This window comes from Drosophila yakuba, chromosome 3L, assembly GCF_016746365.2.
Source record: "Drosophila yakuba strain Tai18E2 chromosome 3L, Prin_Dyak_Tai18E2_2.1, whole genome shotgun sequence".
In the NCBI taxonomy this organism is placed as follows: domain Eukaryota; kingdom Metazoa; phylum Arthropoda; class Insecta; order Diptera; family Drosophilidae; genus Drosophila; species Drosophila yakuba.
The window spans coordinates 1087768-1112944 of NC_052529.2; the positions used below are offsets into that span (position 1 = coordinate 1087768).

At 41.9% G+C, this 25177-nt stretch overlaps 1 protein-coding gene across 5 annotated transcripts in view; it reads right to left on the reverse strand.

Annotated features, from left to right (window-relative positions):
- Nucleotides 1-25177, reverse strand: part of LOC6532307 (protein bric-a-brac 1) — a 59461-nt gene that overhangs the window by 22653 nt on the left and 11631 nt on the right. Inside the window, exon 2 of one of the 5 annotated variants that reach the window (XM_039374846.1) lies at nt 13361-13813. The exons of the other annotated variants lie outside the window; for them this stretch is intronic. Within the exon in view, the coding sequence (XP_039230780.1) occupies nt 13769-13813 (45 nt within the window). The 3' untranslated portion in view covers nt 13361-13768. Of the gene's footprint in view, nt 1-13360; nt 13814-25177 lie in introns of those variants that run through there. 5 annotated transcript variants of the gene reach the window in all.

A 25177-nucleotide genomic window follows, 5' to 3' on the forward strand; every position in this document is an offset into this window, starting at 1 on the left:
ATTCCCCGGAAAGAGCCGGCACAATTTTTAGGGGTATTCCGTGTTTATTGCGAAACTTTCCCACGCAACATTCTCGGAATTATTCGTGAAACTTATTGCCTCGTCACTTGGTCCAGTGTCCATTGTCCAGTGTCCAGCGTCCAGCGTCCAGCGTCATCTGCTTAGTATTTTCTGCATACTTAATTATCTCCCCCAAGTCCGCCCTTTTCCCCATTGCAGCGGCATTTGAACATTTATTATTTAGCGGATGTTTAATTGCATCTATTTAATTTTCGCATGCCAGTGCAAAAGCAGCAGCAGCAGCAGCAGCCGCTGCCGTATGTTTTAATTTTCGTTGGCATTTCCATTCCATTCCCATTCCCATTCCGAATCCCGTTTCCACTTGCAATCGCAATTGCAATTGCAATTGTCATGTTTTTTGCTTTATTATTTCTTGCCGCAAAAGCAGACCCCAGTCATCGGGCTACCGGAGAATAACAATTAAACTAAATTTAAATTATATGTGTGTGTAATGCTTGCAGTTGGCTGGCCCATTTTTTCAGCCATAATTATACTAAAAATACAGCCGAACGTCAGCAACAACATTCGTCAATGCTGCGAGCTGATGTCGAAGACACCGCAAGAAATTCCTAGCACTTTCGTCTATAATATTTGATTTTATATCAGCAGCTCGTTTTGGACAGACCTAAAATGCTAATAATTTTTGTCGAATTTTTACAAGCTTTCTGAGCACTGTTTATATAGAAACTATAATCAAATAGTAACGAAAATTCTTTCCAGTGCAGCTGGCACTTCTTTGTTATTATTTTATTGAGCTCGGGCAGTGTGAGTCAGAGCCCCAGGTTACCGCACTCGATCGAGCATCCGCATTGAAGGGTATTCCACTCTTCGATCTCTTGATACGAGTGTATCCGCTGCGACTGGCTTATTGTTGTTGGTTGTTTGTTGCTTGTTGTTTGTGGGCTGTGCGTTGCTTTGTTGGCCGATCGCTCAGTTGGCCTTTTGCACTGGCTACTGCTGTTTTTATTGTTATTGCATTATAATTTCTACTTAGCCGCGCTGAGGATGTGATGCAACTTCTGCTACTTTGATTTCATTAAAAATTGAAAAAATGCTGCTGCTACTGCGGTTATTTCCCAAATAAATCGCACACATTTTGTATGCAATTATTTGTTTGTTTCTCCGTTTTTTTTTAATTCGTATATTTCGTATTGCGCTGACAATGCGAAGAAAAGTTGCCTCGGCCGCTGAGATTTTCGCTGTTAAAAGTCATTTGCATAATGCAGCGCCGGAAATTGTTATTAGTAGGTTCGCTGTATCTGTGTTTTTTTTTTTTGTATTATTATTACTCTGCCATGAATTGCACTTTTAAATGCTGCCTTTGCCTCGGCGTTTTCGGAGTTTTTGTTTATTATTGTATTGTACACGAAATTTATTTATATGCAAATTGCAAATGCAAATGGGCTGAGAGCCAAACAATAAGTGTCTCACCGTTTTTCACATGTGATAGCGATCGCTCGAAGTCGAGCCGCCTATATTTAATATTATTTTAACTCACTTATTTTTACCCTAATGACACTTAATTGCCCACTTCCTGCTGGCCCACCTCCAAATCGAGACTTATCGGGCCTTCAAGGCCACTTTGTCACCTGACACGGCCAAGTGGGCGAGCATAGAGTAAAATCCATGCTCAAACAAAGAGGCGAGGGGCCAATACATGCGGGGTGCAAAAAGCAGGACAAAGTAACTGCACTTGGCGCCATCGGCGGACTAAGAAGTCCTGAAGTCCAGAAGTCCTGGCTAAAAGTCCGATTCCTAGTCCTGCTCCGGACAAACTGTGAACAAAGCTTTAACTTTACAGCTTTCAACTAAATTAATTTACGTTTATGGCCACAATGGCCACCAGAACAACAGGGCGTATGCGCGATGCAGTGATACTCTGCATTCTTAGTTTCATAGTTTTAGACATTTTTTTTTAGAATATTTAAAGCTTTCCTATATTTTAAATTAAAAATATGGAAAATAAAACAGAATATTTTGGAGTCCGCATAAAATTAAATATAAATAAATATTTAAAATTATATATTCCTGAATAGCTTATAAATCCGTACAGCAGAGCATCTGCGGACTTTGCGTTTAATCGATTTCCTCGGTTGCCTTTTTTCATTACACAAATTGTTATTAATGAAATACAATTAAATACCGCAAGCCAGCCAGGTGCAATGCAGATTACGTATACGCCGCGTTGAGCTGAGCCTGGCTGGCAATCAGAGCTGCTGCTTGGCCGCTTCTCCGCTGTCCTGTTTGTCCTGGTTGTCCTGGGTGTCCTGGTTGTCCTGGTCGTCGTGGGTCACAACTAATGCAGTCGGGCAATAAGTCAACGAGGAGCAAACAAAAGGCCACCGCAGTCCACAAGCCCACAAAGTGTCCGCAATGACGACCGGCGACCACAAAAACACCCGAGCCAACTACAATAACAACAACAATAACAACAACAACAACAAAGCCACCAGCGACAATAGGGGGCGGCTCTGGAGGGGGGGGCGTGGCCATGGGTCCGCCGCTAAGTGCGAAGTGCAAGCTCTGACTGCCATTTTTATTATTTACTAAATTGGCGCCAAATGCAAAGCAAAAGTAAAACAAGAACGAGGCAACAAAGGGTGGTTGGGTGGCACGCCGAAGTTGCAAGTGCCCTATGATTTCTAAAGTAACTAATTTTTGGTAAAATACAAATGCAAACTAGTTTTGATTATTTCTGATTTTAATTTCCATTGTTTCATTGGAGTCATTTTAAAGTGCAGCTGCTGATGATGCTCACATTCTAATTAGTAATTATATTACTGCTGACTGGCATTCATTAGGTAATAATAGTTTCCCATTATTATTTTTTTTACTATCAATAATATATAATTTAATATTATATTATGTCAATTCTGCAAGGCAGGACTCGAAATCAATGAGCTCAGGGTATTTGCTGAAGAAAGGAAATCTCCATTAAACTGCAGTTTTGTTGTTACGTCCCCAGCTTAGTTGCGGACTTGCTGTGGCTTTTCTTTCTTTTCCACCACCAACACCAACAACAACAGCAACAGCAAGAGCGCCCCGGAAAACCCCCACCATTTTCACATCGCGTTTCCTTCTGCTCGCTGCGGTGTGTGCCAATAAATACGGGGACAATAAAAAATGCAAAGGAAATTGCAGAGTAAAGCAAATAAAATTAATTGAATTCCAATCAACTAGAAATTGCAGCAAAAGTAAGAAAAACGCAGCGAAACAAAGCCACAGGGAGAGGAAAATGTATAAATGTATAAATTCAGCAGCGAAACAAAAAACAGAAAAAACAAAAGACAAAAAGCCAAAGGAATCGAAAGGAAATGCAATTTAATTGAAGGGGGGAGACTTTGGGGTGCGACCAACTGACGCCAGCATAATAAGTATTTTTTATTATAATGTAATTTTATGATTTCGCCGCCATTTTCTTGCTAAATTACGGCATAAATAGAAATAGAACAAAAAGAAATTCGTACACTGAGTAGAAGGGGACAAGGAGACCGCGAGGGGCAGCGCAGTCAATTTGCATAAAACCGATCGATATTTTTGATTACATTTACAATACAGAGAGACGGCGATGGAGAAAAGCCAGAGACAGTAGGGTGAAGGGAGGAAGGGGAAAGGGGGGTCTTTGCCAATCTGAAAGAAGGTTGCCGAGCCACTAAATATATAATTTTGTCATTTAAATTGCCCACTCCCCCCGCAGCTGCCGCCTACTTACTTGCGACTTAAAATGCGCTTAAATGTAAAATAAATACAATTATATCCAGAGAAAGGCCAAGGAAAAAGTGCAAAATCTGAGGCGTGCGGGGAAAGGGGCGGCGGGGAAGGGGGGGGGGTCTACAAAGTGACGGCATATTAATTATTACACAAGGCATAATTTATGTGGGCGTGGCCGGCAGGCTGTAAAATTATATAAAAAGAAAGAAATAGGAAAGGGCCGGATGTTGCTGCCCGTCGCCTCATCTTCATATTATTAATACTACTACAAAAAAGGGAAAATAATAAATTATAATTGAGCTCGGTGCGCAGAGAAAAGCGAAAGGTCAGTGGAAGGCGCCAAAGGACTAAAGTCAAACCAGTGGGCCATTCGTGGGTTAAGGTGGCGAAGAACCGCGAAGGACAGAGACAGAAAACAATGAGACGGACAGGGACAGGAACAAGGAGAATGGCAGAAACAGACCAGAAATTGAAGTATTTAAAAATAAAAATTGTATTTTAATAATAAAGAAGGTCGAGCGATGGCCAGGACGAGCAAATCCTTGGGGACGGGGAGCTGAATCGTGGGAGTGCAGATTGCTTACAGTAAAAGCTGCCTAAGAGGCACGAGTTAAGAACTCAGAGATCAGAGCAAGCAGCTCAATGTTCAGATTTAAAATATATTTGTGTGCCAATCTGAGAAAGCAGAATCAAACTGTTTGGAAATTACTAATTTATTAACTCCATATCACTGAATTTGCAGCTATGAACATAATAGAATTTCCGAATTTGTCCTTTAAGATGTGTTTGCAATAATAATCAGGTTCAGCATGCAAAGTGATTCAAAGCGTACTGTACCCGAATCGGCCGTCAATGCAATCGGGAATCAATTATTAAAACTCACTCATTGTTTAATTTATTGATTCTACTTGACCGGACCGCTCAAAACATTCCCATTCATCGCTCTTATAAACGGTGTCTCCTCCATCTCGCCCGTGGCATTTCATAATGAGCTTTCCGTGTTCCGAGCTCTGAACCGCCGGACATCTGAGTACCGAATACCGATTACCGAGTACCGAGCACCGAATGTGCCGTGCTATATGGCATATAGAATGTGTTTCTATATCTACTAGTACAACTGCTCACCTTTTCTCCGCCGCTGTGTGAGTGAGTGTGTTGTCCGTAATTATATTTGTGTTTCTAATTACATTCACTTTGGGTGACACTGTGTGTGTCTGTGTGTGTGTGTATCCGTGGGCCAACGTGTGTGTGTGTGTGGGGAAACAAATTTAAAAATTCAATATAATGAAATTTACTTAATTGTATAACGCTCGTAATTAATTCACTTTGTATGCTAATTCGTGCCTAAGTGGCGTATTAAATTTTAAAATGTCTTCAATATTTATGCCCCCGCACGTGTCGATTGTTGCCACGACCAAAAATTGATGTAAATCTATGTGTGTTTAAGCCCGATTTAATGCTGATTTCTGCACACATTTCTTGCCAGATTATGCAATTTAATGCGACCAGCCAGCCATAACTCCTCTCCTCCATAACTACTATGCAACTATGTTATTTCGTGTTTAATTAAATCAATATAGCTGCTCGAAGTCGTCTTCTTCGAGGCCGCACTCGAGGGCCACCTGGGATGGCCAAACAAATGAAAGCACTTGGATTAGGCTGCAATCTAATTAAATGTAGGATTCGAAGGCTCCCAAGTTTTCAGAGAGGTGGGTATTCGTTGCCATCGCACATACATATGTGCATGGTCATGTGCCGCACTTCGACTGACAAACGGAGCAGGACTTTGCACGTAGAAAAAATGTGGCTAGCAAACGTAGTTAGTTGGTCAAAAACATCTAAGGCATAAAGAATACCCTTAAATCACTTGTGAAAGTGTCTGAGAGTATGCAACATTATAGTTTATATCCCGAAGTCTGCGTTCTTTGTTGGCATGGCAAATGCCTTTTAGGCGCCTTATCGGCATTGTGTGCCATTTTATTTCTCAGTGGAGCGGTGAGCAGAACTCGAGCACCGTAAAACTGCAGAATTTACAACGCAACTACTCAGGTCTGAAGCGTAATAAAATATTTGCGTTTTTGCCGAGTGCCCACGTACAGTACAAGTGGCGGAGTCTTCCCGCCGTGCTGGGTCTTACTTTCGAGGACTCCTTCCTGGACAAGCCCATGTGGCCGGGCCGGGCATGACTCAGGCCTCGTCCTGGTCTTGGTACTGGTACTGGTCCTGGTCCTGCCCAGAGCCCCCCACCCGAAAAACCCCCCGTCTCTCTGCCTGTCAGCCAGTTTACAATGTAAGCGCGAAAATGCGACAGCAGTGCATAAAAATCCTTGGTCCTGGGCGATGGCGATTTTTATGCGTTTAAACATTTTCATTACAAAAATTGCATTGCGCGGAGTGAGGGGAAGGGGGAGGAGGGAGGGGGGCGCCTTGTTGTTGGCTTTCGTTGTCATTAAATCTGCTGCGATAAAATCAATTTATGTCAATTTCCACTTTCGGCTGGCTACAACTACCGCAAACAAAGACACAGCGCCATTGCTTTTTAATTAAAAGTGAAAAACTTGAGTGACCAAACAAAACACGGCCAAAGAACCAAGGGCAGTCAGACAAAGCCGCGCATCGCGCCTGCCACCCCTCATGTTTCATCAATTTATGCAATTTATAAAATAAATATAAAAATACAAAAATACATGCAAACAATAAGTAAACGAAACGAACAGAAACGAAATGGGGAAGCAGCCGGCGAAAAAATTATGACCAAATGCACGGGCAAGGAATTTATTAATAATGCAAATACATAAAAACAGAAATCAACCCCTGATTATACAGATACTTACTACCGCGCCACCGTTTTCCCGAATCTTCCACCCCGTCGACGGGCTCTCCTGCCCGGCTTAATCTATTATTTAAATATGAAAAAAATGAAAATAAAAATGTGAAAAAATTGGGATCGCGCAAGAACAAAGAATAACCTATACCCTTGCACTTTCATGTACTATACTCCACTTGTAAAGGACAGCTGATCGGTGACTCATGATTGCAGATGAATCTTTCTCATCTGGGAATTAATATTTCTGTGCACGCACATAAATTAGATGAAAAAATCTATTAGAGCTGTGAGTTAAGTAGGCTTAACACCAAACAATGCATACAATACAATGCGATCAAAGGGAATACTTATTATCCCACAAATCTCTGCATATTTCTTAACCGGATCAAGGGTGATAATAACCACTAATGAAATTAAAAACTTATAATATAGATTTCGGGGAGTATTGGTTGCTTTCATATCTCTCTTATCAAAGTACTGATCAAAAAATTACGAGCCAACCCAGTTGAGGTACAAACCGAATGCCAAAGTCCTGATTCCTGGCGACGAGAAGGTCCTGGCTGACTGGGCGCGGTGAAAAATTGCCGACATTGCCATCATCTAATATTTATATACGTAATATAAAATATAATGATTCCCGCGCTTGACGCAGAACCGCGGGCCAAAGGCCCTGCGATTGCGACTTGCCAAATTGCGAGGCGGAAAATATTCAATAATTTATAATTTAAATAATACCCCACTACAAAAGGGGGAAGGGGGAAGGGGGGGACTAGACGGGTGGTGAAGGTGAACTATGAGTTTTCCCAACTGCGCCTGCGACGCCTTTTATAATTTTTCATTAAACTTGGCAATAAAAGTTTTCGCCTTTCGCCTTTTCCCCATGCGAGCGCGCAAGGAAAATGCAGAGACGAGCGCGAGCGCGACAAAAAATAAAATGAAAACGTATATAATAAATGACATTATGGCATATTTATGACTGCTAATAATTTATATGCAGCCATGGACTCGTCGCCGCCCTTCTGCCCTTCCATCGTTTCTTCTTTATTTCGCACCCAGTCTGTCTCAGTTTTGGCCAACCTCAGGAGAAAGTTGCTATCGTTTTGTATGCGTTCTCTGACGAGCTGGGGAAATTTAATTTTGGCACACATTCTGCGGCGCGAGGAGATGCTCTTTAAGATTTCCAAGAGGTTAAAAAATATTTCACTTATTTATTATATTTCAATAGGCTGACTTGGCTGCATTTGCGGACCATGGGCTTCGGTGCTGTCTACCCAACTTCAATATGTGTATATTTAAATGCAAACATAAAATTTATGTCAAATGTCTGCTTGGCACGAGATATTTAAGCCAAATGAGCCGCGTTGCTACCAAAAGCCCAGACAGGGTAAATACAATATTAAATGTGACTTGATAAAACAGCCCAGTAACGAAACGAATGCCACGGTAAAAAATGGCAAAAACAAATACCAAAGTGAGGCAAGCAGTTGTAGCACAAATTGGTGCTGACAGCGTGATGAAACCTAGAAAACTTCAACTTCAGCTTATAATATATATTTTACTTCTTATTTAATAAATTAAATAAATCTCTATTTCGTGCTCGTGACTTGAGCCCGAATAAGTTTACTTCACGTGTCCACCTCGAATTCCAAATATAAATAACTGCAATCACATAAGCGTGTGGCATGTTTAATAATTTATTGTAAATTGTGCAGGCGAGTGGTGCCCTGTTTTTTTCACTATCTAGAACAAGCTAAAAATCGAGGTAAAAATCGCCTGTAAATAAAGTTTTCCGCTGTTTTCTATTTGTGCTTCTTAGTTGATTTTTTTATGATTGTTGATTGTCATTTGGCCGCACCAGCGTTTGTGTTTGTTGCTCTTGCAATATAATTAACTCAAATATGTGTATAATGTTTATTGTAAATGAGTCTCAATTTGTGGCTGTGTGCATTGTCCCCGTATTTAAACTAAATGCCGGCATTTTGGTTGATTTTTATGCTTTTATTTTCGTCGTTTCCGTGGGTTATTGTTATTATGGCCCCACCATGCAGTTTGTCTGTCCGCCTTTTTTAGAGGGTTGGCTTTTCTTCCAATTTTCCCGTGTGTTTTCCCCGGCCATTTGGTGTAATTGTTTGTTGTAATTAGGGCTGAGCAAATAAAGTGCTTCCGTTGATTTGTTTCAAAGGCAAATAGTTAATTGCCAGCCATAGGCAAAGTCATTCTGCCCACGCAGCGCATTGATTCCGATGAATCCACCCCGACATTTTCTTAAATTGTTGCACTTGCTCTTGCTTTTCCAAGTGCTAAGTGCTAAGTGCTTAAGGGGAAGTTGGCCAGCAAGCTAATAAGATGAAATGGTCACAGTATTAGTTGGCATCTAAAGGAGCCTTAAGTAAATCGATCATTTTGCTCCCTTAGTTAATGAATTATTTGTGTTTCTACACTATCAGGCCTTTAAAAACCCATAGTGCCAGCTATTATCTAAACTTCCATCACTTATTGCTTACCAAGTGCCATTTCGTTCTCTTTCTCGGTTGCCTTTGTTTTTGCCATTCAGTGCGACTGCACTGCAGCGGCAACAAATAAAAACTAAAAGACCAAATAAATGCAAACTTAAACTATAAAATAAACATTAAACAAGCTAGAAATGCTTTTATGGCCACTAAGACGCCAAATGAAAACGACGATGTGGCTGTCTTCTACTTCTACTTCTCGTTCTCCTCCTCCAAGCAACCGGCCAGTTGCTCGAGTTTACAATGCCGTGCGGGTATTTTGTTGCAAGTGCAGTGAGTGCGGCACACACACAGGCACACACACACTTGAAATGTTTTTATACTTTAATGAAGTCGGCGTGCAATAAAAATTGATTAAATATAATTCAGCAACAAAGTATGTTTTATAGTTGCAACATTAGAAGTGGAAAGGCCATAAGCTGCCTCCGCACTGCATTGTAAAAGTTTAATTGTCTTGGGGGGCCGACACGAGTTGGTCGAGATGGTCTGGTTGTGGGGCAGGTGCAGCTGCCACAAAGTTACAGCCAACTATGTGCCCCAGCCTCTTACTTCTGCGATGGGCAAGAGCCATAGCAATAGCAAAAGCAAAAGCACTTAAACGTCTTCGATATACTTTCAGCTCTTCTACATTTCATTGGGATTTATGGCGCCTAATGTCAATTTCTGTGCTCGCCGTGCAGAAGAGCCCAGCTAGTTCTTGTTACACTTTTGAAAAACAGTATTCAGATTAAACTAATAAATACATTTGTCTCGTCTCGTAAGTGGAGTCCATGACTTATACGCTGCCAGACAACTTGTAAATCCGAATTGTTCAAACTCGAGTTACTCATATACAAAGCAGTACAATGTTCACTCATATTAACTGAGTTTGAGGTGGGAGAAGGTCCTCTGAATATAGTTCGATCTATTGAATTGGGACTCTGACTCGCACACACTGCCCTTAATTACATTCGAAGTGGGTGGCTTTGGGGTGTGGCCTGCCTTGGACGCAAATTTATTTTAATATTGGTGCGCAATTTATTTTAATTGGAATAATTTTATTTGTCTTTATGTTTATTCATTATGCAGACTAATGAATTTTGCTCCCAATACACGCTCGCTATCTGCACATCTATTGGGTCGCACAATAGACCAAGGGGGGCCTACATACATACATATATAGGGAGGGGTTCCATACCATCGGCATATACTATACCATTAGTGGGTCTGTTGTGGGTGCTTGGCTTTTGAATAATTAACGAGGGTGCCACTCTCAGCCGTTACACATGCACATATATTGGGCAGTGGTGTGCGAGGGTGTGTGTGGTGTACGCACGTTATGGCACATAATAATATTATATGTTATTTACCAAGAAAATGCTTAGTCAGCCTTATACAAATGTCTATGAATGTTCAAAATATAATTATAATAATAATTGAATTAGATTTATTGATTATTTGCACAGGACAACAGCACGAACACGACATGCAACACGAACGAATGGGGCAGTAATTTGTGGAGGGGGCAAGTCAAGCGACTGCTTGCTGGATTTCCACATTTTCACATTTCAACATTTCCATTTCCACATTTCCATTTCCCCGCGGTGGCACTTTTAAGTTCGTAGATTAAATTGCTTTCTCGGTTAATTTCGTGACCTAATGGGGCGGGTTACTTTCTTTTAAAAATGCATGAATTCCATTTTTGGGGAGGTTAATTGAATCCTGCAGACACTTTAGAAAGTGAATTTAAAGGAATCGGGAACTTAATAACCTTTTTCAAGAATAAGTTAATAAGCGTTCCCATTCTTCATGTTTTCACTTAAAGAACTCGTAGAAAGTGAAACCAAGCCCGTTGCAAGTTCTTGCCTTCCCCCATTTCTTTGTGCGTTGCAAGTGCGTCAGAGAGCCTCAGCGCCTTCGTTTCACCCCCCCTCTTTGCAAAGGGCATTCAGTCAGAAAAGTTGCCCCAAACTTGGGGCACACACACACAAGCACACAAGCACAAAGAGGCAACGCGAATTTTGCGCGCGCTTTTCTCCGCCTTTTTGGCTGGCTGGCGCACATCTTCGTGGCCTGGCACTTCGACTGCGACTTCGACTTGTACTTGTACTTGCTGTCGTACTTGTGCTTTTGCTTGTACTTGGAACTGGCAACTTGCGACCTGAAGATGCAGCGGCAGTGCAGCTGAGTCCGCCGTCGTCTTTCTGCGATTTCTGGGCGCCTGTTCCCGGCGCAGTCTGTGCATTCGACTGCATTTTTGCGAAATGCAGCGGCCGCTTGGCGGGGTACGAAAAAACTCGCACTTCCAAGGGGTTGGCGCAAAAATGCATTGCCCAAAAGAATTGGGCAGGGGTACAGGATGCATGTGCACGTATACACAAGGATGCAGCGCCTCCTACTGCTGCGTTTTTTCGGCAGCTCCTGTTTGTGTGGGTATCGATTTTATCCGAGTTTGACTGCCACTTCTACTTGCAGGTGCAGTTGCGGCTCCATGCCATTTATTTTCTTAGAATTTGCTGTGTGAAATGGCTTTTGCGTGAGTTGCTGAAACCTTTGTATTTATGGGAACGCGTTTTTATATTTATGCGATTTTTTTTGCTGGCGGTGGAGTGGGCGACGGTGGACAGGGGACAGTGTGCGAGAAAGTTTGGCGAAAAGTTGCAATTTAGATGCACGAATTATTATTGGTACACTTGACTGCTCGTTACTGATTGTTTGAGATACCCTAACAAAACATGTGTGCTAAAATTACATATATTGCCTAAAAGTGTTTTTTCTAAGCGAAACGTTAGGACATTAAATGGCTTAGGGTGTTTCCAAACGCATGTAGTGCTCAGTTATTTTTCCAAGTTGAGTTATTATATTTGCAAAAGTTTTGCTTATGAATTATGGTCGCCGTGGGTGGCAAATGGTGAGTTGGCAAGAATACATGGGCGGCAATGCACTTTATGAGCTCATGGGTTCAGCGAAGGTCATCGAGGGATTTTTATGAGCTGACAGAAGACAATTTAGCTAAAAAGTTGTAAACTTCCCACTCTTCGGTGGACTGTCATTTTAAAGTCTCGCATCAAGCCAAAAACAATTAAATAAAAATAGAGGAGTGGACACATGTGGCAGAAATGTATGTGCCCAACTGCCGGAATATCCATACCACAGCAAAAGTGGAGGATCGGATCGGGTTGCTTTTGATGATTGTGAATGCGAGTTGCATTTAAATATTACACATAATAAATTCACAAGTACAACCACCATTGATATCGCACCAACCATCTCTTTTAGCCATCTGTGAGGAGTCACCGGCTTTTGTTTTGCTCTCGATTACTATATTGAAATATTTTATTCTTTCGCTACACCAAAAAAAAAAAGATATATTTTATAGAAAATAATATCTTGATTTTCTATGCATGTCACTTAGAGTGTAAACTTAAATGAAACAAAATGTATGAATAAAATTGGGTTATATTTTTGAAATTTCGAATTTAGTTTCGTTAATTTTTCATACTCATATTTTTCGGTGTCGATTCGAGTGTGGCTGTTCCAAATATTCCTAATACCAAAGCTCAAAGAGCAGCCCCGAGGGCTTTTGATCCCCGTCGTGTGGCGGTTTTTCAGGGGTTGTCCAACCCCCCAACCCTTTTACCAGAAACAGAAACAGAACCAGAACCCCCGAGCACGAGTATCTCTGTCAACTCGGCGCTGGCTTATTTGCGCTTTCCACTTCTCATATTTTACATATTTCACACCCCTAACCAATAGCTAAAAATCCCCCGCCCACCTAATTACACGTGGTTACTTCTTTCAGTGCGAGTGCAGAATGTGGAGTAGAAAAATAACGCAAATTACACATAGATTTCTTAGAGTTTTGGTGCATAATCATGCAGCGGAAATGAATTAATTCTTTTTCACCCCTGCCACGACTTGGCATTTCCACTTTGAGCTCAACTATTGAGAGAGGGTATAATTATTTTCCTGTTTGCAGTGGATCAGAAACTGAAGGGGACGGGAAAGGGTAGCTGGATTGGGAAGTGGACAGTCATTGCCAGGGCATTGGGAATTCGGTCTTATCTAGCTTTAACTGAATACAAAATGTTTGCTGCATTCGTATATTCTATATTTATATTTTGTGTATATTTAGTAGAAGTAGTTATTAAGTTCTAGTATTATATATACTTTTTTTTAAGGGCATTCCAAGCCTCGTTTTGCGGAAACTAGTCCCATTTTCCCGATTTCAGTGGGCTTTTCCGCCGCGCCGCTTGTTGTAATTTGTTATTAGTTTTCTGCAGTTGTAGATGTAGTTATAGTTGCGGACAAAGGGCAGCGTTGACTGTGTTGGGCTTCCATTGAAATCATTTGCATATGGACATGGCACACAGGGTGGGTTAGAGGGAATCGGAGGGGGAATTAGGTTGTGTGCAGTTTATTGCATTTACTATCGACCTCAGTCGGTGATTTGTTATTATTATTCCTGCTTCTTGGCGCCGCTGTTCATTAATTTGCACTTCACAGAGCCCTTTGCTCAGAGTTTAATTGGCACCCCTCCCTTTCGAGATTTTTCTCTTTCTTTTTTTTTCCCCCGATTTTTCCTCAGAAAACCCGTATTTAACCTGGCCAATTTGCACGTCAGAATTTTAGTCGTGAGGTGTGCGGAGTTGTCGGCAATTGGGAATTATTAATACAAATGTTATGTACTTACGCGGCCCAGGGGAAAGTCACCGCAGGAACTTACCTGTAACGATAAAGGGAAACGAGGAAAAGCATTTTAATAATGGAAAAATATGGCTGCCTATTTTGGGCCGCGAATTTCGTGTATCCAAGAGTGCTTGTGTGTGTGTATGTGTACGCATTCCACGTTGCGTATACGCAATGCGACCAAATTGCCGTTGCTGCAGTCGCTGCTTTACTATATACTCCAGACTATAGTCTATGGACAACTGCGGCTTGAGCTCCAGGCCCGCCCCCAGATATTCGCCCCCTTTGGAGAGGGGAATCACCGGAATTTTTCGTTGCGCGCCTGCCAAAAACGAGACAGAACCCAACTCTCCCTCGGCTGAAGTTGCAAATTCGTGCCCAGGCAATAGGCCGAGATAAATGCATTTTCCTAACGTGTGCGCTATCAAATATATGTACAGTGTTAACCGTTGTGACGAACAGCAAGAAAGGATTAAATATAAAAGCGTTACTTCAAAATACTTCAACATTTGTTCAAGGCTATCATCAATGACCGTAGTTTATCGAATTAAAAAATATTTTTAAAGGATTTATTTTTGGGCCATTTAGGAGTTTGTTAAGCTGGGTCCTCACTGTATATAGAAAACGCAGCGCCGACAACGCGTTGCTGCCGGCGACCGCAGCAGACACACGGCTCGATTTGGTTAGGCGATGGCTCCTAAACCGCCCACTCCCTTTGGCCACCCCCTCCGCCCCTTTTCGCATGCGTGTGTGTGTGTGTGGGGGTCGGGTGTGTGTGGGTGTGTGCATTAGGTGCATGTGCAACTCGAGGCTTTTGGCAAAAGGCGCAGGAGAAGAGAAGTGAAGCCATGGAGAATCCAGGACCTGGCAATGCCTGCTGGCCATGTTCAAATAGCCTACACTGAGTGGTGTGCGTGCGAGGGCGGATGGCTAACACACACACACACGCACGCACACACATATTATTGCAGATACAGAAGTTGCCAATAACAGGCGCAACGTTTTGTGTTCGTTGGGCTTTTTTCCTTTGACCAGACTGGAGGAGTAGCCCCCACAACACCCACTTTCCAGCGGGCTTTTCCAACTTCTCGCACTAGCCAGACGCATTCATTTGTAAAGCTAAATCACATAGGCTGTGGAATGAGTTCGGGTGGACAAAGGTTTGGAAGGGAGGGGGAAAGTGGGTACGGGGAGGTTCCTGTCGGAGGCTTTTACTACGCACCTTTTGCTAACGTGTTAATGAAACGCATTCGAGGCCATAAAACATGCCCTCTCAACTTTCCCGACTTAAAGGTGCAGGGAAACAGAAGATCCCCAAACAAAAGCTCTAAAATTCACAGGCATTATTTTGCATAACTTTGTCGAATTCTATACACAAAATATTGTTGTTAATAAACTGAATTAAGTTAGTTAATTAAGTAGTTAGTTTTTAGGAAGTCGATCGGAAGTAGTCCAGACTGAGTCCAAGATCAGCTCGTCATATTCGAAATAAAACGTCTGGAGAGGCGGAAAGAATTTTCATTTCCCCGTTGCAAAATTCTATTATTGGCTTATACTCTTTGTCCTGCGTCGAGAGCAGGATATATGCCATCCGCTGGCATATAATTTCATTAGTATTTTTCTAAACCTGACCAGCAAAGTGTGCTCTTTTTCGAGCCGTTCTTGACCGGGCGGGCTGAATCCATATTTTTTCTTGGCCTACACAGAATGTCAGTTATTGCCCCTCCATCCATCACTGTATTTGTTTGTGTGTGTGGGTGTGTATGTGTGTGTATCTGTGTGTATCTGTGTGCTGAGCCGGAGTGCTGAACATTCACATTCCAGCAAGTTGCAAAAGCAAGCGACTACGAGGCAATGGCAAAAACGCGGCATAGAAATCGAATTAGATTTTTCCGATTGAATTTTCTACATTTTTAATTGCTTTCGACATTTCAACTTGTCGACGAGCCGGCAGAGAAATCCCCCTACACCCCCACACCCCTACGCCCCAAAAACTTCCCCACAACCCCCAATAAGCCCCAATAAGCCCCCCTTATCTAACAATTCCAGGCGAATCTCTGACGTGGCCTGACATTTATGGGCTTTTAAGGCCTTGGCGATTGGGGGCCGGCGCATATGAAATGCAAGTAACTAAATCAAATATGTGCGCTTCGCCTAATTTGCTTTAGTTTAGTTGCATTTTTCCAGCTGCATATTTGATGGCAAATGTATGTGGGCAGCGAGGAAAGGCAATTACTCCGATAAAGTATTTACCATTAGAGGGGAAATTTTCCCAAACCAAATAGGTTTTTTTTTCTTTCGAGAAAAGCGACGTATATTAAATTAGTGCAATAGTTGCTGAACCTTTCATGTCTTCTGCTGCAAGTCCAGTGGCATAATGAAAAGAGTTCATATGAGTATTTCAGTATTTCGATTAGACCGCATGCCTGTTGCCATTCGCCATCGCCGTCTGACGGATCTGCTGGCGAATTATCCGCATTATTTCCCCATCTTTGCACCTTCTAGGAGCTGCACTCTTAATTTCCCATCAGCATCGCGATGCCAACTTCAAACGCTGCCACAGCTCGTGGCACATCTAATTGATGATGAGGTGCAGCATCGCAGCCCCTGTTCGCATCATTCCTATCTAAATCGCTATGTACTATATGTACGTACGCGTATCTGGATCTGGCGGGAATAAATCGAGTGCCAGATGAGTTGTTGCTCTGTGTTGTGCAGTGTGTGCCAAAAAGGGTTTCGCGCGCATTAAAAATGTATTAAACGTAAAGTAAATAAATAATTGAGTCGGGAGGCAGCGCAAAGAGGAAGTGCAGCTGGGGCGAAATCGAAAGATATTTATCTAAAAATAATAAAGATGCCGCCTGTGTCTGCCTGGCGGATTTGTATGGGGCATAGGCCCTATGGCCGGCCACTCCCTAAGCCAGCTGCCTTAATTTGTAAATCATTTCCCAGCCGAACGGAGCGGGCAGAGTTATTTTTTAATATCAAAATCAACTTATAAATACTTTTGGCTTTTGGGCCGCATTGGGCGCACTGCATCTTCCGCATTTGTTTGTAATTTACTTTTACGCTTTACTTAATTGCATCGAGATGCATTTTATAAATTACAACACATGGTCTCCGCTTTGCAATCCACAATCCACACACTAGATCCCATGGCCTCTGGAGTTGAACATCAAATTGACGCCGCCGCCACCGCCGCCGCCGTCGAGCACTTATGATTTTTATTAAATTTTATGTTTTCTAATGACTCACTGGGAAAGCGGCGGAGAGGCGGCAAATGAAGCGGATAAAGCTGACTTGGAAAAATTCAATTAAATATTACAACAATTTCTCTTGATGCCGCTGCCCCCATAACCCCGCCCCCTTTTCGGCTCTTCGATGTAGTTTTTATGGCCCGGCTCGTCTGCATTTCCCGACATTAATTACGCCAAATGTATCTCTAGCTGTGTAGCTGTATAGCAGTATCTGTGTATCTTTGTATCGCTGTATCTTTGCATCGCGCAACATGCTGCATAATATTAATTTTCGTTGTACATTATTTCTAAGAAAGCAGCGGCAACGGCAACATCATATAATAATAACCATAATGAATCCAGATACAGATACATATACAGCTACAGATACAGAAACAGAAATGAAGCAAATAAATGAGCAAAGAACAGGCTTTCCTTTCCGTCTATTTCTCTATTTTTTTTTTTTTTTTTCTTGAGTACGAGTTTGTTTTTCTTTCTCCGCGCTATTGTGGGGGTCTTTTGTTATTTTCGTATCTTTCAGATACTTGTGCCGCAGCTCCTACAACAAAAACAATTAGCCTACTTTAGTTTGTTGTCTTACAAGTGGAAATAAAATTAAATAAGAAGCGCAGCACTTAGTTAAATGCAACGAGCTATCTCCATCTGCACTCGCGTGTGGGAGCCAGCTGTTTAGATTCTTGACGATGGAGTTGGTTTCAATCATTATTTATTTGGATAAAAGAATATGAAAAGAATTCCCACATTTAACAAAAGGAACATAGGATTTCAGTCATGATGCACGCACATCTCTTTAGTATTCTAATATAAGATATGGATACAATTTTGTCACGCGCTCATCTCTGATCAGTATTTGCTCATTTGTTCCCCGGGGTACAGAATATGGAATATGCAATACTAATAACGACAACAACAGTTAGAGCCTCACGAATTTAATTACAGCGTTTTTAGTTTTTTGTTCTGTGTTCTCAGTTCTGAGTTCTGGTTTTGTTACGTTTCTTGCGCCGCCTGTCATCGCGTATCTTTGTATCTGATGGGTGCGCATTTGCTTTTGCCGTTCGTCTGGAGTCGTTTTTAGTTATTATTGTTATTATTTCTCCATTTCTACGAACGTGTTCCGCTCAGATATTGAAATTTATCGCAGCTATTTTGTTTGAAATAATTGTCTAGCGACTCGCTGACTTGCTGACTTGCACAGTTCGATAAATGTACTTCCACGAACTTGTATCTGTATCTGTGTCTTTAGCTGTTTCTGTTTTAGTTTCAGTGTCTCCGTATCTGTATCTGTATCTGCTGAGTCGGCACAGCAACAGCGACATACATCCACGTACCGCTCTCGCATGTATTATTTTCTATATCTTTGGCCAGGCATCTTATTATAATTTTAATTACAAGCCGTTATGGGGCCACGTTAATTGCTTCCGTTTACGAAATTGTATCGCTTGGATATGGATTGCGAATATGCCAGCTAATTAGAGGGAATCGGGCATTGGGCTACAACCAACCAGTCCACCTGCAATTAGCCAAAAAGCTAAGCTCTCTCTGCTGCCGCTCTTGTGGGCCAGCCAGCTGATGAGATGCGCTGTGCTTTCTCGGCCATTTGCTGCAGCTCACATAAAAATCAGCAACAAACTTGCCCTGGCCCCATAAAAAATTGCAAACAAAAACAGAACAACGGAATGGCATGGAATAAAATTTATATGAATAACAAAAAGCAAAAGCAGCTACAGCAAGCGGCAACAACAACAGTTTACTGCCCCGGCTTAGTGGTACACTGTACGAAATAAAATAACTCCCTCTCATTAAATAAAAGTAAACTAAATCACACGCAAGCTTTGTAAATAATCGGTACTACATCCTAGTATAGTTTATTTCTATTAATATTTTTTTTACAATTTATGTGCCCAACAAAGATGAAATTTCTCTAAGTGTGCAGTAAGTGCATCTCGGGTTCATCGGGTTCAGTTTGTTGCAACACCCGAAGAAGTTGCAGCGTGCGTTCGGCATTAAAATTGTGTTTATGCGTGTTCGGTAATTTTATAAAAGTTAAATTAGTTTTAAGACCATAAATTCAGCTCACTCTCTCCCTCGGCCTCTCTGTCTCTTTGCCATTTTAACTTTTATTACTCTTAATATAAAAAAGCTGGCTGGCTAGAAGCGGGCCAGCTGTAAAAATGCATGCGCTCATAAAAAGTTGCAGGAGGCATGTTGCCAGTTGCCAGTTGCCTGCAACAGAACAGCAGCAACATCGTAAAATAACTTCTTGCTCTGCGGTCTCCGTTTGGCCGCAACAATGTTGCCGCATTTATTCGTATTATTATTACATTTTAATGAATAATTCTAATTATATGCAACTTGAATAGGGCCGCTGCCGCTGGCTGAGCGTAGAAACCAATAAAAAATGCCGGGGCAAAGTGGAGTGGATTTCGGATGTGTGGCGCCTCTGCTAGTGGCACATAAAAATTGGTGCAAGTTAATTGTGGTAGTTATTTGCTGTTTTGCCATTTGGTCATTTTACAATTTTACCATTTCACCATTTCAGCCACAACTTTTAGCACTGCTCCCTTCGCCCGACGCAACAATGTTGCGGCATTCTCGCACTTTACGAGGCGTTTTTTATATCACTTACTTAGTTGATTAAGGGCGTTGCCGATGGGCCAGATATGCTTAGATTTGGTCTATGTATCCCCGTGGAGTGGGCTGTGTTTTACGACCCTCAAAACCCGATCGAAACGGAAAGAGACAAATATGAAATGGTTAATCCGCTTATGGTAACAACAAAATGTTACACTTCGATCGAAATCACTTGCGATCGCATTTTAAATGGCTTTAGTTTATCGCTTCAACTAGCAGGTGAAAATCGGGTTTTGAGTTAACGATTTGTACCAGTTATTGGCCAAGTCCCCTGAAGTATTTTCCAGTACTTCTCCGTTTTCCGACCATCGACCATTTCAGAGTCCCCCTTTCCCAATGTCCCAATGTCGCATATTTGTTCTTTTATAACGCGAACGCGTACCGCGAAGGCCCCATAAAGTGTTCGTAATAAAATATATTGTGCAATATTTGTGCTATAGTTATACAGCCGCTCGTATACATTATATATATATGTGCGCAACTATATAGATGTGTATATAGATATAAATTGCCATCCATCCCATTGCTTATCGCCTTTATAGGTAGAATGTAATTTCGTTTTATGCGCAGTTTTGTCAACGGCTTTGTCTCCGCTCCACGTTTGTGGGGGGCCCAAAAGGGGTGGGGTGCTTGTGGGGAGGAAGAAGCCATAAAACTTTATGCATTTTGTTAGAAATATAAATAATAATTATCTTCCGACTTGTATTGGCTTTCCAACCCCTAGACACAAACAGAAATTCAAATACCCGGTCTCGAGCTCCGCTTTCAACTGTCGCAAGCAGCAGTAGTAATAGCGTTATTAATGTTATTGTTATAATAATAATTCGAAATCCGTAACTTTTGCCATTTTATTAATGGGTCGAACGTGTACGAGAGGTTGTTTTTTCAGTTTTTTCAGTTTTTTCCGTTTTTTCCAGTTTTTGTATGCCATTTAGTATCATTACATTAACTGAATATAAGTAGTTTGTAGGCCTCTGGGCTGTCGTAATAGGAAAACAGAAAACAGAAAACACAAAATACAAAACACAAAGATACACACGCAGCCAGTGCGGCGATGCTGATATTTACCCGCGTTTCTATTTAGACAATAATTTTAAGTTTTAAAACGCTAGAGCGGCAAATATTTGATCAACCCCATGGCAAACTAGACACAAGGCAAATAGCTGGCGGCGATGGAGATACGGATTCAGAGATCGGGGATCGGAGATCGGTGTTGGGGTTTCGGGGGATTGGGGGATCGAGGGACCTCGCCAGCTCTGTGCCATTTACAATATTTACCCGAGTGTTTTTAACTTATTATTTATTTGCATCTCGTATTTATTTTAACGCTTTCAATTGCGCCCGCTTAAGTGTCTTTATTTAGTTAAGTCACTTTGTCTTGTTGCCAATGGAAACTTTTGATTCTGTCGCAAGTTGTAGTTAATTATCTGTTCAAATTGTACATTACTAGAGATGAGTGCGTGAGTTGTGAGTTTGTTAGACTATGGTTAACCCTGTAACCTTTCCATTGTGTTAAGATTCTCAACACACTCACGTTCACCAACCACTCTCCAAGTTATTTGGAGGCAGCCCACTATAAAGATTGCTTTGTTATTTGCCCATCCAATGGCCAATAAATCGAGCTCATAATTTTTCATGGCATCGAATTGGGAAAACATAATAAATAATATATAAGCAGTGCCTCAAGTATAAGTAAGTCGTTAAGAAATTGCAAATAAAATTTAATGCACCCGAAAATGATGCGAAAACTATTTGAGGAATTCGCTCAAAGTGGTGTGTGTGCCCCTGCGTATGCGTAATTTATTTCATAAGCGCATAAATAAAAACTCAGTCGAAAAACTAAATGCAATAAAAATGCGAAACGGCCAAAATACATATTTAAAATAACAAACCAATTGCGCACAAGTAATAATTTATCAAATATATGTATCTCAAAAGAAATCGAAAATGGGGAAGCAGCCCCCAAATTTATGGTGCCACGTATATAACCCGCCTGTTCTTTGGCCAAAAAGGTAACGAAGCTGGTCTAGAAAAGTTTTGCGGGTCCAGAACACCGCTGCAGATACAGCTACACTGGTAAAAATCTACCCACTGTTCAAAAGTCACTGAATCAAGATAGATGTTCATGTATATCATAAAGATAGGTACTGTTTTTGGTACCAAGCCATTCATGGGGGTTTTAAAATTGTGTATATTCGACAATAAAATGATTTTGTAAAGTTTAGTAAGGTAACATCGAATTTTTTCACGTGTACGGAAACGACTGCAGCCGCAGATACAGATACATTTGAAACTTTTATCCGCAAAACAAATCGCACAAAATCGAAACGTGCGGACCAACCTCGTCGTTGACTCCGCTCCATCTTAGCCCCCCTTTAAACCCCCTTTTTACCCCCTTTTGGGACCCCGACCCCCCTTTTGTGCACTGCCATGTCCTGCGTTTCTTGGCTGCCAACTGCGGATGGCGTATGGATAATAATTTCTGAATTCCTGCTCATTTTGATTGCCCCTAATAACTGAGTAGAGTTGCCGCCTCTGCTCTCCATTCCGTCGACTGGCTTCGTTTCTTGGGTTTCCTTGGGTTTTCTTGGGCTCCAAGTCCCGGCCAATTTGTTTTGAGTGTGCGTGTCTCTGTCTCTAAGTTACCCGGCTCTAAGATCCCAACTCGTTCTGGCTGCGCGTTATTATTGTTACAAATATTTTATTCCAATGCCATATATTTTATTCCGCCGCTCCGCGCGTCTCTCGCATCGGTTCTTTTATTTTATTGCATTGTTTATGCAGCCGAAAGTAAATTATGTTTTCTGTTTTCGCAGTCGCTGGGGCATCGAAGTTGAAGTTGAAGCTGAAGCAGAAGTTGGAAATGCAACCGAAGAAACCAGAGGCACTAGGCTTGGAAAGAGTTATGTGCACTGTGCGAAAATGTGCCCAGCATCAAGGGGTAAGTGAGTTTACACATTATTTGCTTAGAAGATATACTGAACTTATCATTCCCTTCTGAAATGTTGAATATTACTTTCATTTACATATTTCCCCTGAAATGAGAGTTCTGAACAGGCGACACTCTATTTGTCGTAACTCTTGTAGAGCAAAGTTTGACCGAGTTTGCTGGTGCAGGGTATTCGCAAGTCGTCCTGGGCCAGCTGCTCACTCCTTATGGCTTCTCAATATTTTTTTGTTTGTTCGCTGTCATTTCAAAAGTTATTATGCCAGTTGTTGCGGCTGTTCTCTGTTTTCTGTTTTCTGTGGCCACCGGTACAGTTGGCCGAGTTATTGTTTCACCCCCTTTGGCCCCCGGCTCTTGATGTGTGTGTGTGTGTGCCACATTTTGAACAATTGCTTTGCATATTTTATTGCTAAATAATAAATGCCTATTAACTTAATTGGCAAATTAGGCAACAAACAGCGCAGAGGCGACTGCACTGGCCACTGGAATTGCAGTCGAGCAGCGGGCTCTACATTTTAATTGAGTGAGCCCTGAGCAGGAGAAAACAGTCAGTCAGCGAAATGCCACCGGAAAAAAAGTAACGAGGACAGGTGGCAGGGTGAGAGGGGAAAAGGGCAGGGGCAGGAGCAAAAAATGATTGTCCATTTGTTGCACGCCTTAAACTTTAATGAGGCGCCCATTACGCGCCGTTTGCATACGGCAACTGCGAAAAGTTTAGGAACGAAATCGATCGAATTGCACCCACTCGGAAAAGCTAGAAAGGGGGGAAAAGAGGGGCTTCCCCTTGGCCATATTTCCATATTTCAATGTTTCAATGCTTTTCGCCTTTCGGCCCATTCTTTTGGGAATGACGCGGCGGAAAGCGCGTGTCTGTCGGTGCCAAACAAGCAAACACAATTAAATGTTATGCAGATGCAATCTAAAATGTCATTATATCAAATTCATTAATCCCACCCCCACCCCCACCCCACCCTCTGCGCCGCTTCCTTCTTCGCTGCCAACAACAAATGCCCCACAGCACACGACTCACAGATGCAGATACACAGATATACACAGATACAGATACTTAGGCCGGGCCCAAAGGCAGCGCCCCTGCAACATTGCAACTGCAACTGCAACATCGTCATCTGTCCCTGCACTCGATTTTTTTCTTACACAGAGCGAAATGTCACATGCTCTTTACTGTCTTTTATCTATTAAAGTATGCTATTAAATAAGAAACTTCTGAACTTGGTAATCTATCTAAAAAACGCGAAAAGTATGTGGTTTATAGGAGCACCGCATTGTATTGTTGGCCAATATGGGTGACATTAATTTTCTGCGTGCACTTCGCTTCTTTTGCTAAGCTGCGCACACGGAGAGCCTCGTGTTCATATGGTTTTTTAATAATTATTATTTTTTGCATAGAGAACTGAAGAGTGGCGAAGGAATGGGGCGAGCTAGCGATTAAAATCACTGCATGCACCGCTCGTGAATATTTTAACGTCAGTCAATCAAATGGCTTAAAAATGCTTTGTCATAGCTCCAAACCCCTTGCATACTTCAGCCGGAGCAGAAGGGGCAGAGATTCAGATACAGATACGGATATATGGCTATATGGCTATATGGCTATATGGATGTACAGGGATGTGTGTGGGACTGAGCTGAGCTGAACTGAGCAGAGCTGAGCACACACACTTCACATTTCGCATGTGCATGTGCATGTAAATCGTCTTTGATTCGATTTCGTTTGATTTGATTAATCGTGCGACGTCACTGCCGTCTGATAATAATGAGATAGCAGCGGCGACTTGCACGCAATTAAGCCAAATTGCAGTCAGTCGTTGCAAGATGAAGAAATACATACGTATGTATGTAGATATACATTTAAATGCAGTGCGATTGTTAACTTTCCGGGCCAGGGTTCAATGCCCAACTTGAGTTTATATTTATATTAATATAAATGGTTGTGGCAAAACCACACACACTCACACTCAAACACTTACACACGCGATGTGTGTGGGGAGCAGATATAAGCGTAATAATACAAAAAATTATTCCATTCATCGTCATAAACTTCAATTTTCGAAAATCATTTCCTTAGCAGCTGCGCATTAAAAAAAACACACAGAAACCAGCAAAATAAAGAACGGCAACAATAAAAATGAATAAAATGAATTAAGGCTCCGCACAGTGGGCATGATTTGCACTACTCGCCAGCAAATCGAGATATCGCAAATCAAATAGCCTCCACCTCCGCACCTCCTCACCAACTTGCCAAAGTCGTTTGTCTGTGGGCAAGCTGCTGATTGATGTCCGATATCCAAGCAAAGCGCGAGTTGGGCAAATAAGTCGGAGCTGCTAGTCCAGGAATGGGGGCAAACAAATGTTGTCACTAGTGGACAGTAACATTGGAGGTCGGGCAGAGTCGTCAGGTTGAAGCTGGGGAAGAAGTTGGGGAAGAAAGCCAACGACTTTCAGCACACTTTCATATAAACGCTTACCTTCTTCTAAGTCAAACTATCTACAGAAACACTTCTCTTGCATTTATAATAAACACATGACTCTTTTATAATCTATAAACTTA